We start from the raw sequence: 13,255 nt of genomic DNA, 5'->3' as shown, positions 1-13,255 counted from the left end.
TATCGTATATATTATTTTGTAGTTCTTAGTACGAGGGGGGGGGGGGTAAGTTCTTAGTACATTGTGCAACGAGGGGGGGTAAGGGAATTTTGGATACGAGGGTGGTAATTCGCGACAGCCGCAGGCCCGAGTTTGCATTTTCATCACACTTGCGAAGAAAAAACTAAATTTTAAGCGAAATAATTCTTAAATACGGTGACATATCAAATATTCTTCCATCATTTTGTAATTTCTTGACTGGTTAGGCATCGAAGGGAGTTATAGCTTTCTTTTTCATAATCCATAACTCCCCCGGGAACAATATAGGCCTTATACTAAGGCAAGTGTGATGCAAATAATAATACGCACTTAGTGGTGAAAAATATAGTAGGCGTAGTCTATTTGCCGAGTTTGCACGCTTGGCGATCCAAGGCAAACCTCCAGAACTACGTTATGCGTTAGATCGAGATGTACATACGTATCTCATTTGAACGTATCTTGATATCTGAACTAAATGGCGGTCTAAGGCCCAATGCATTTAATAATAGTTTATATGCTACATACATAATAATAAAAGGCATTAAAATAAGTGAGTGATTGAAACGAGCTGAAAATGAGTTTCACAAAAACATCACCCGAGTGGTGTAAGTGCCTCCGTTGTTTTGCGCTCGGAGCGGGTGAACGAAAAATAGTATGACATAACGGGCGCGGACGCGTGCCACGGATTTTACCCGCGATGGTACCGCGGATGCAGTGTTGTCACATACAATTTTGCCGAAGTGGTAGAACAGGGTGCAAAAATAGGTAGAAATGGGTGGTTTTAAAATGAAAAACAGGTAGATGTATGTACCACTCAATAGCAAGTACGTTTTTATGATTAAAAATGTGTATAGAAATTTTCAAATTATGAGTAAGTATTTAATATTGTGATGTTAGTACACGTGTTTATTAAAGAAATCGAAACAAAAATGAGGATTTCCATTGCTTGTAGGTAATGAATCTGCTAGTATAATCTGTTTCTTTGGCCAGTTTTCATTACATCGAATCTAAATTGGGTAGAAATTAAGTAATGTTCCGTCACATGTATTGAGAATTACTGTACCATTTTGAATAATAGGTAGATTTCAGGCCGAGGGAGGTAGATAGGTAGAACGCAGGCAAAATAGGTAGATCTACGCAAGACAGCGGAGGCACTAATGCCTAATTGGTGTACCTAATGATTCTCCGACAATCAATTCGCCGAACAACGTTTCGCAGAGTGATTCATTTGTAGATATAACTTTTGGTCTACTAACGTTACGCAGACTCTTGGCCCACATAAAGTTCAGTTCGCTTCTGTGTAAATTAGTAGAACTATTATTGGACGATTTTCATTTGGCAGAGTAATCTTTTCGTTTACGGAAAGTTTAGTCGAATAACGTTTCACATTTTATACATCGTTCGTTATTTTCGAAATTAAAGTCTTTACAAAAAAACTGTCTTAAGAAAGAAATAAATAAAATATTATCCTTTTTGAAGTATATGCGTTAAGCATGTGTGTAAAAAAAATGTTAGTATTATTTTTCTCATGTTTTTGTACTATCTATGAATGTACCTAAAGGTAGTCTGAAAGATTATACTGATCTAAATAATTGATTACTTGTAGTTTGTTACTTTTTTTTTCGGTATCCGGCTGAACACTATGCCACTAATCGGTATTCGGCCGAATAGTGAGATTGTGGCCGAATATTCGTTGCATCTTTAATTATTACGTTAGTCGTCACGTTCCACGGAATAGGTATGGGTCGGCGCTTACGTTGTCATTACAGACGCAATGCGGTGCTACGTGACGTAAGCGCCAACCACCATAAGGTACCTTTATCCGTAGAACTAATTTTCACAAATTAGATTTTTTTCGTAATAAAAGAGTTAATCTGTATCCTGGCCGTAATTTGCAGTTTTTGAATGCATCACAGAGGGTTTATGATATGTGTGTAGATACATTAATGCCGTACATAAATTATATGCTGGAAAAGTCACTATGTCCGTAGAAAAAGGCGGCACATTTAAGAAATGTAGGCGCGAAGCTTTGATCTCATATAAAAACATTGAATTTTGTGCCTTTATCTACTGACTAGTTGAGTGTGTTTGACTATAGATTTCCTGTTACCGCTAAACGTATGGCGCCATACAACGCCATCTAGTTTAGCTAGTAAAAACACCCATGTTGTGTTGATCTGGTTGGTGCGTCTTATAATTTGTTGTAGGTATATGAGTAGATGTTGATAGGATCGCGATAGGATTGACATAATGCCGAGCGAACATGCGCACCAACGAATAGGTATGTGCACAAATAAATGTAAATTGAACATTGACAATTGACATATATCTAAGGACGGGCCTTACGGGCAATAAGAAAGGGGTCAGTACAGCGGTGTTACGCACACGAATTCGAGCCAATCGTACAGTCTAACGCGATTGGTTGATGATGATGATGAATTCGCATCAAGCGCGCGATTGGTCGCAACTAGTTGCGTTAGACTGCAGGATTGGCTCGAATTCGTGAGTGACCACTGAACTAGGAACTAGCAAGGCGTGTCCTTAGATATATGTCAATGAAAATGAATGAATATGTGTAAAAATATATCACCGTAAAATTGTAAACACTCGTTAGTTTACAATCTCGCTAGTTAAATTATAAATTGACGGTACACAAATCTTACGGGATTGTCATATCGAAACTTGGACAAGGTCAAATCATGAAATAATGACACAGTAGAACTGTAGAACTCGCTTGTACGGTCACGTTTTTGTCATACATTTATTCATGGTGAGAATTTTCTAAGCGGGTGTTACTGTATATTCATATCAGCAAGCCATTCCAAAATCCTGGAAAAAACTCAGTATTTTCAGGAACTTATGTTGGTGGAGCAGATCGTCCCAGAACGCCATTCTCTCCCTGAACGGATTCCTTCCTTTGGTAAGTTCAGATCCGATATTTAAATAATTCAACTTATTAGCATTTTCGACTGGGTCCCATTTAATCTGTAGAAGCGGATCATTTTCGTCGGGTGTTGGGTTTCTGGAAAAAAAAGAAAAGGATGACGTTAAGAAACAATGAGGTGATTGAGGTTTTGGTTGCTGATTATAATGTTTCTCACTGGAATCCTAGAAAAGTCTAGTGTATAGCGAAGCTTAGACTAGCAAGAACTTTTATGCAATTTACGTTGGTTGCCGACTAATAAGGTAAACTTGATCAGATACTGCAATGTAATGAAAATTGCATGCAAGTTCTTGCTAGTCTAAACCTCGCTTATGACAACCAACGTGCTATAGAGCCGCTATTAGCGAGACTACTCTCAATCAACCTAGGCGTGCATGGTAGATACTCTAGACAACAGCAATATCCTAAGAAGATTTCACAACAATAACAAAGTAATCAGCCAAGCAACGATCAGCAAATACATTCATAGAGTAGTCGCGAGAAAAGATAGTCATAGACTGAGTAAATATCTTGTATTAATGTTTAGTACGAGGTAAGCAAAGATGATTCGTAATTCCAAGATGGAGAACGTGGTAAAAGTGTGCGTGGAAAAGCCTCAAAATTGTTGTTGCACCCTCAAAGTTATGGGTCTCATAAGTGAAAGTCTTATAATTACATGATCTTTAGAGTAGTGACTGTGTTTTTTCCAAAAATCCCCCGAAAATTACAGTAACTCCTTGAAGAAAAGTCACTAACGAAAACTATGAAAGGACACCGATTGATGCTGACTCCGAGCCTGACGAGAACGAGGGACTAGTGATTGAACTATCCACGTGAAAATTACAACCACCTATTCTACAAACTTCAGAGCAACTAACGCAGCTCGCAGTCACCATCCCTTCGTATAAATTTACACTTCCTTAGACTGGGCACGATGCTGGTATTCGGTTTGGTTCTTCTACTTCCGTCAACTCCTATCCTCGACTGCACCAGCCCCACACTCCCCACATGTATTATTAGCTCACCGCTGTCGCGGGCAGGAGGGTCAGTTGAGCATACTGGGGCGGCAGTAATGGAAGGTACACAAGTAGGCTCAGATATAGGCCCTGACTCGGAACGGATTTGTCTAGACAGAGGTTGTTAGCATACCGTAGTATACGCCTCCGACCAACGCCCTGGATCGTACCAGCACCTGCATCTGAGCAAGCTCGACGAGGCTCTCCGTCCCTCCCTCTCTTGTGTAACCAACGCTTCTGCATCCTTCCAACAGTACTGCTGGCTGGCTCAGCCACTATACGGATACGGATCTCCGAAATGGAGTTAATTAAAATACCGGTGTCTTTGAGAAAGTTATTCAAACTGCACTCTTGAAATTAACGGTAATAAAAAATAACAAGGTGTGTAAGTCAATGGCTTAAAATAACATTTGCAGTCTATGCTATCAAGATCGCTGCTAACTTAGCTTGGTTTAACTCTAATCCCTTAAAAATATTCCTTCGTCAATCGTAGATACTATTACGTCAATAAAATCACGAATTACATACCCATATTTGGCAAAGTTTGTCCACATTTTGATAACTCTGCTTCTAGTTGTAACAGAGTCGCGACTGCCCTTGCACGGTGGCGATCCCGGGATTGCAATACGGAATATAAAAGGTATCTCTGCATGATGTCCAGCACAGTTAAATAGTTCCAAATCCTTTGGCAATTTCCATTCCCCTGCATGGGTTAAGATATAATAGTATATTGGACATTCTGGCGCAACGGTTGTGTGCAGCTGGACAGTTTTGGTTACATGGTATATAAAAAAGAAGTCACTGATAAGTTGTATATACTGGTCTTTACTATCCTCATTCATTAAATCTTCACCACCTGAATAAAACTTCAAAATCTTTTGCCCTATCACCTGGTCCAAGTTGTCTTCTACTGCTATTGGTTTTGGAACCATAAGTCTCACATTTTCATTTATCTTTTTGTAGTCATAATAATTGATACCAATAAAACGTACCAACTCGCCTTCTTTATTATTGCTTCCAATTATAAATGGCACTTTATTGAAATTTCCAGATTTAACAATTAATGTTGGGCTTCTTGTAAGAAATGCGGGTTGGCCCTCAAACTCTTGTTCAATGCAGGGCTTAAAGACTGAATCCACTAAATTACCAAATCGCGCTATTTGTTCTTGGAACATGTTCAACCAAGCAGATGTGATATCATCTTTTGAGCAATTTTTTATTTTTTCTATGGTTGTAACCATGCAGCATGTTTGTATGCCCAACTTCATGGCCAGTTCAGTTACTACAGCGGTTGGGTTCCTATCTATAGACCAATTATTTAATGCGGTGGCGCTTTGAATAATAGCTTTGTGGAATAACCCAGTAGCCATTGGTGAAAGCATCATAAAATGCACCATAGAGCCACCTGAACTTGAACCAAATATAGTGACATTCTTTGGATCTCCCCCAAAGGTATGTATATTTCTCTGAACCCATTTCAAACCTAATACTAAGTCTTTCAGTCCATTGTTACCCGGTGCAGATATGTCATTAATAGACAAGAAGCCAAATGGCCCCAACCTTCCATTGCAAATCACATAGACAACATCCTGATTGGCTATTAAAGATGCATCATAAATCTCTTCTAGACGAAATCCAAATCCATAACTAGGCATGAAAAACATAACAGGCATGGGCTTGTTAGGTTTGATGTTGGGACTGATGACCTCGAGATATAGACAGTCCTCTGTACCAATAATTTTTCGTTCCCGGCTAACACATAACGGCATAGGTGAATTCATGGTGCAGTCTAGTTCTTCAGCCCATGGAGCAATGGGTAGAGGTGGCTAAAATTAATGAAATATAAGAACAACTTCAAATTGGCAAACATAAATTATAAAATAAACAATCTGTCTTTAACTTTGCAACAGATACTGGTAGAGAACAGCACAGAATAGGAAGGAGGGGAAAAAATTGGGGGAGGCCTTTACTGCATATGCAACATGCAAATAAATATATAATATTACAATGAAATGTACTAAAAAGAAAAGCATGAAATAAAGGCTATTACTATCTTTAACTTCATCTTGAAGGTAATTTAATACTAGACAAGACAAGACAAGACAAAGCATTTATTGCAATCATATTAAGTACACAAAATTACATAATATGTACCCTGCAAGGGCGCAGCAGTCTTATAACTAAATAACAATCTAGTACAAAGATAAGATGATGTGTACCTATATTGTTTTAAACATTTCACATAAGCTCTTATACCTTTATGACTGGGTAAATGTAGTTCGTGAATATCAATTAAAAATAAAGTGATGAATATTTATGAAATATGTACATACCATAAATCTTAATGGGCCAATAGGAGGCTTAGCAAAAGGTATGCTCTTGAACTTGTAGTAAGTTCCCTCATCATTTCTTTCAATATAACCGCGTATAGGCCCCTCTATTGTTTGTACTACACAGGTGGACTGTTCGGATTGTGTGTCTTCTGAGGCAGGATGCATGATTCCAAATCTATAGAATGGTGCAATCAATAATTGGCTGTTGCGATCATACAATAGTCGCCTAGGATTTTAAAGATAATATTAAGTAACAATACATGTAAAATATCTATATTTTGGCGGCCGATCATAAGATCAGGCATATCGTGAAATTCCTAGGCATATTGTGAAAATCTTTGCCTAGTTTACTTCGGGGCTCCTATTTCTGGATACATCTGTAGCAACCTACATGACCTATCTATTATTTTAAATTATCGTAAAAACATTGGAAGACAGGAACATTACGATCTGCCTGATCTTACAATAGGCTGCCGACATGTAGATGTTCCATCATAAAATGTGTTTTTCTCGTCGTTTCTGTTTCCAAGGTTAGTGTATTATATTTTCTTACCTTATTATTTAATTTTACGATATGTACGAATTCTCCGACAGTAATTAAATGTCCGTAGTTCAATTTTTTCCACCGAATAGTTGAGGGTATATCAAAATTAGTTCATCATTTTTATCATATTTAATCTCAAATCCGGTTTTACTAAAGCTCAGATGTTTACAAGCATGAGGACGTGGTACCTATCTGTCAGTTAATTAAAGAATAATTAACTATAACTCGACACAATCTCATATGAATTATGATTGTTGATATCGGGCACTAACTTAACTGTCAAATCTGTCAATATCAATGCTGATAGCTAATGGATGTTCTAAAATTGTTCACAGGCGCATTGAAACCATTTAGGTATAGTACATTGAAACCGCTTTACATTCGCGGCTCGTCTTGGACAAATAGTAATAGACTAGGTGTTGTAAAGCCTGACCAGGAATGTATGATCGAGTCGAGGTATGATCATGCGCCATGTTGCGGAATTTCATTGGAACTAATTTCTTACACTGGCAATAATTTTAATGATAGGTTGTCGCTGTTGTCAGTGTCATTGTAGCTGTTTACTTAAGTCACAGTATGGAGTGTGGAATTAAGAGGAGTGACATCTGTTATAGGGACCGTGCACGTTGGAGGGTCTGCCATCTTGTGGCCTGAATCGGAACCATAAACATCACATATACGCCTCGCGCCAAAAATCTGACGGCTCCTGTGCTGACTCCTATAGTTCATGCACGCTCCCTATGGTAGAACTATTGCAAAAGTGTCCAGCTGTCAGCTATAAATAATAGTTCCAAATTTCTCCAAAGTAGCGTTATAGTAGCTAAGCTTTTAAATTTTCCGCCACTGTAGTCTCTGGTTTCATTAGCCAGAATATGATGCCGAAATTAATAGGTATCTATTTCGAGTTTGATCGACCTTGTGTACTATTGTCATGCTCTAGCTGTAACAAGTACTGTGCGTGCGGTGGGGGCTATGCCGAGGCCATATTATAGTCTGGCAAGCCAACATTGTTAGTGGCAATTTGAAAAATGGATGCACGAAAGTTTGATCTTTGGCTTTCTCTAATGATGATTTTGCCAGACAGTCGCGGCACAGCTTCTGCAAAGTCTCTCTCAGCAGAAAGTGGCCGGCGACCAGATTGATTTCGGCTGCGTTTTTACTGCGCTAATTGCGTGGGTTACTAGCGTGGGACTTGGTACTTGCTCCAGTCACTGAACCCGTTTATTTCGGGGTCAACGGCGCACCAAGGGGGCGCGAGATGACAAGCCACAAGGGCTAGAGCGGCCGCGGGTACCCCTCTCAACTTACTTAACTTAATAAACAAGGAGAACACAAACAAGATGATACACGTAGTGAGTCAGAAAGATTTTATTGATACCTATCTATGTAAGTATAGTTATGAATCTTATCGTTCTAGGATTGAAGTTCATCTTTGAGCAATAGTGACACTGACGGCAAAGCCATCGTTACTTCTGTGAGATGTCAAATTTATCTTGATCGACCCCGAGAATTGGCCCACACATTCAAATTCCGGCGATATTAAGAGAGATAGAGCTTGCGTTAGGGATTAGCTCCCAAAAGCAATATATTTGAGGGTTTTACAAACGGGTGTGAAGGTAACGGTCCTACATTGAGGTCGGTACATTTGCGGCTTCCCCTTCATTTGTTTGCGCATATGGCGGTGTGTGGGCGAGGCGAACCTTACTGCGGAATCATACAGACCATTATTTTACCTCACATATCAATAAAATGGGCACGCGTAAAAATCGGTTAACCGAATTAGCTGTTTGACATATTTTTTACTTAGCTTAATGATTGACGATAATAGTTATTTGTTTCACAAGGGAGCAAAGTTGTTGTTTAACCGCTCGTGCTAATATTGACATCAAAAATATTTTAAAGTAAACTGTTGCCATGACGAAACCATAAGGCACGCACTGTCAAAAAGTTATCAGGTCTCATGTAGAGCCAAGCTTCTAACTCTACAAGCCTTAACTTCGCAAACTCTACACGTTAGTCAAAATATTTGGCTTTTTCAGACCTCTCGCATCAAAGTCCACTATTGACATCATATCCCGAGAATTAAGAAACCCAAGTTATGAGGGTTCAAAAAACGACGAAGCGCTTCGAGAAAAGGTAGGTAGTGCCCTTCCGCTTCACTTTGCTCGCCTTAGCGGGGGCACTACTGTGCCACTAGATATCCGAGCAAGCGAATGATTCCAAAACTGAACTACGGGCGTAGCGAGTGGTTCAAAAAGTGGAATCTTGAGCGTTGCGAGGGTTTCAAGGCACGAAGGTTAAACTAATGTTCCCAACGAGTGAAACAAAATTTTTGACCACACCAACGAGAGGAAAATACTAACTGTAAAATATTAAACAAAATGAACCCAAATCAAATCCAAATGAACGTTATATAATAACGTTATATATTGGAGGGTATATTTAATAATCAAAATCATCATTTAAAACTTAAAAGTCAACTGCCTGCCAACATAAGGATACAAGTCAAAATTTGCATCAGATTACTTTGCCTCACAACACATGTGGATAAAATGCAATTTCCTCATTAGTTGTACGATACACGTGCAAATAAGTAATTCGCAAATCGTGTCGATTTAAAACACTCCCTTCGGTGGTATTTTAATTTATCACCACTCGTTGCGAATTTCCTATTTTCTGCACTTGTATCGTAAATAACTATTGCAGTGTTCAGTCACCATCAGATATATCGGAGCGACCAAGGTGTTCACAAATATCTGGTTAAAACGTCTATTATCGATGTTAAAGTGCATGTTATATTTTTGAGCTTTTTTATGACTGGCTGGAGAACCTTAAGCAGAAAAGTCTTCACCACCTCCTGCGGACTCGCGATTTATGTGTGATCGATGTGGGAAGAAATGCCGCGCTGCCATAGGACTTTATAGCCATCAACGGCGATGGGGTCCCATAAACCCACTAGCGCCGCAACAAACATCTACAACAGATGATGTTGCTAATGATGAATTTGAATATGACGATATTTTACCTTGTCAGCTTCGATTTACGCGATGGTTGCCGCCCAATTAAGTGTTGGGCTGAGGATTTTTAAAACTGATCTTTTTCCTTTAGTACTAAATGTAAAACGAAATTAATTTATCTTATTTAGGAATAACTCAGTCTTACTTATTTTCATTTACTTGAGCTATAATTACAATACAAACCATGGAGTGCCCTTCACTAAAATCGATAATACGATCGATTCATCTTCATGACGCGTGTGATTGCACTTTTAACCGACTTTGAATGAGGAGGAGGTTTATACTTACAAACAAATATGTTGTCGGCTTAAATGTTTACTTAAATCCACTTGCTAAGTTTCATTCTGCAATGGCCAATTCCAAGTCTGTAGGTACCGTACTAAGTTCCCACTTGAATCGTATGTAGGTACCGATACCTAAAGTAAATTAGTTGTTCACTTAGTGTATGAAGATCCTTGAGACCCATTTAGACTATGAAGGTCGCTGAGGTCCTTTGTAATAAGATTATAAATAAGACGCAAAGGCCTGATTCTACGTCGGTCCCGGTACCGTAATGGTTAATAAGGATAATCTGCATGGAACAAGTGAGACCTCTCCCAGATCTCGCCTTGCTTTGGCAAGTTTTGTATAACTGTTGCAAAACTCAGTAATGATGTCATACGAGTACAATACAGTTAGATTAACTATAACTACGTGGTCGATTTGTAGGAAATGCTATTAGGCAGCCATTTGTAGGTACATTTTTCTATGATGTGGGGTAGACTTTATATTTACTTATAAGTATTGACATTGGCAATGCGCTTGTGTCACCTTCGGAATTAGGTGGACACACCATATTGCGGATTTTTTTAGATTAAGACCAAGATTACTTTGCAGTGATTTTTATAGCACAGACGTGGAAGTATTATTTAAAGTATTCATAATTTCATAGAAGTTTAACTTCAAAAATAACACTTGCACGTCTATAGCACAGACACAGACACAGTTAAGTGTCGATCGCTGCAGAGTTATCTTGGTCTGACTTTATATGCTTTTGCGTGCATATCAACATATTTTGACGTATTCAGAGATTTAAGGAGTTGTAAAACGCAAATCACCACGTAGGTACACGGGAAGCCAAGTGCCAACTTACCGTATTAATAGAATTGTATTTCCTGAAATTAACAACATCTATTTCATTGTACAGTCAGCAGCAGAAGTTGTTAAGCGACAGCGACAGAGGCGTATAAAATGACCTTAAAACAGCTTTCATACTCTAGTTTTTATTAAGTTGTGTGATGTGAAGGTCATTTTGATCACCTCTCCCGCTTAGTTACTTCTGTTCCTGACTGTACATACATCGGCAACGCTGGTTCGCCATTTTAAACATTTCGTCATCCCGTTGTTAAGAGATATGCGGCCCGATTCGAAGAATGAAATACGATAACGACAAGTTTTGGTTTAGATAAGTTCTCATTTAGATATCGTTTGTATGTCGTATAATTGATAGTAGCAGCTTGATTCGGGCAACCAATGTCAATTTTGACATGTCGTTTAGTTATCGATCTTTTAAAGATCCTTCCAAGATCTTAAACGTGTCTTAATCATTCTTCGAATCGGGCTGATGGTCATCTAGTCCATCTGCCGCCCCTGAGTGAAGTAATTAAATTCGTGGTGGGGAGGAGCGTGCTCATTCTACAGTGTGTAAATTCAATACAATTATTATAATTAATTTCTTGATTAACCTTATCTTTGGCTGTATGTTACCGGAGTAACTAGCTTCTTTATATAACTACTTTTTTCAAATTGAATCTGGCTGCCACGTGACAGGCATAGCCTAGTGTGGGGCCGCAGGATATCTTATAAATGTGAATAAGGTTTTTTCTTTTAAATAAACAATTATTATTCTTATTCTTAATACGGGGTGATACAGGCGAATATTTTAACGGTGGTTAACATAGGAACTACTTATGAAGTATATATATATATATATATATATATATTTAATTTATTTAGGTAAACAAACAGTCATTACAAGAAAGGCTTAAATATAAAGTATTTTAAACACTGTTTGACCACTCACCAACCACCAACCAAAACACGATTAGTTAGATTATTCGGAGCATTTTTTTTACAAGTTTTACAACACTGCATGGGAGGCATTGACATTGATATATTGCTTAGAAATACATACAATGAAATATTAACCATACAAAATAATTCGGCCCACAGTGTAAAGCAACACGGCAGTTACTAGCACTACTAGTTTGCAGTAAATTGCTGTTCGGAAAATTTCCAAAAAATAATAGGGAATATTACGGAAATATTATAAGCTCTGCGTAGGGGGGCGCCATTACCACAATCCATCACAATCTGGGGGTCTACCGCGAAATAAGAAAATCGAAATTTCATTATCCTCTCCATCACTCTTGCATATTCGAGCGATAAAGAGGCAGATAACAAAATTTCGATTTTCGCGTTTTCCGGTAGGTCCTTTGTAAACAAACCGCCTTGATGCATCAATGACATATTTTATTATCTTTGAAAACTTGACAATAACAGTTTAAGGCACAACATGTATGGCTTACTATAGGTGCTAGTGCTGCACTCTGGCGGCAGAACATTGCAGTAATACCCCTTATACAGGGTCATAATTAACAAGGAAAGGTACCCAACTGTCCGGTTCCGATTTGATTTATATTTATATATGTTATAGAGTAGTCTAAAATTATATATATAATATCACGTATTTTTTTTTAGCTGCCCAAACTCAATCTATTAAATAGCACTATTTCCCCAAAGGATGATACCGTACTTGAGCCAAGAATAGGCATATGCATTTTAGGCTATTTTTGCCTAGTGTAGACTAGTCGATTTTTTTAATTCTCGCAGGGCATAGATGAATTTGAGCATTTTATTCTTGATTTTCTGAACATGTGCTTTCCAGTTTACGCCTGTGTCGATATAAAAGCCTAATAGGGTGAAGGTATCTACACAGTCCAGTTTGTAACCGTTAAACGAATAATCAATTTCTAAAGCGCGCTTTTGTGCTGGTTTAAATTGCATGATTTTTGTTTTGTTTAGATTTATTTCCAGGTTGTGGTCATTGAGCCAATTTACTACTTTATTCATTGTGTCATTAAGGCGTGTCCAGAGTGTCGTTATTTGAACATGATGTCAGGATTGAAACGTCATCCACAAATAACACGCATGATTTGTCTATGACTTTGGGGAGTTCGTTTATGTAAATTATAAATAACTAACAGCTAATTACACTTCCCTGTGGTATAGAGTGGTTGATGGTTTGCTCGTCTGATTTAACATTTGTTATTAAGCCCATGTTATGATCGTGGTATTGGACTTCAACGTATTGCTTACGATTTGTTAGGTAGGAAGAAAACCATTTACGAGTATGTGTTATTCCT

General features: G+C 38.2%; 1 protein-coding gene across 1 annotated transcript; it reads right to left on the bottom strand.

Moving 5' to 3' along the window:
• Positions 1 to 2,752: 2,752 nt before the first annotated feature.
• Positions 2,753 to 7,329, bottom strand: LOC133520528 (juvenile hormone esterase-like). The gene is made up of 4 exons (XM_061854999.1): positions 6,844 to 7,329; positions 6,291 to 6,465; positions 4,486 to 5,783; positions 2,753 to 3,040 (listed from the first exon to the last, which is right to left on the bottom strand). The coding sequence occupies exons 2-4, from the start codon at positions 6,453 to 6,455 to the stop codon at positions 2,827 to 2,829; spliced, it is 1,677 nt and encodes a 558-aa protein (XP_061710983.1). The 5' UTR covers positions 6,456 to 6,465; positions 6,844 to 7,329; the 3' UTR covers positions 2,753 to 2,826.
• Positions 7,330 to 13,255: the final 5,926 nt, after the last annotated feature.

The sequence above is a fragment of the Cydia pomonella genome, chromosome 8, assembly GCF_033807575.1.
Source record: "Cydia pomonella isolate Wapato2018A chromosome 8, ilCydPomo1, whole genome shotgun sequence".
Classification (NCBI taxonomy): Eukaryota; Metazoa; Arthropoda; class Insecta; order Lepidoptera; family Tortricidae; genus Cydia; species Cydia pomonella.
The sequence above is the reverse complement of the archived record's forward strand: the minus strand, read 5'-3'. Positions and strand labels throughout refer to the sequence as shown.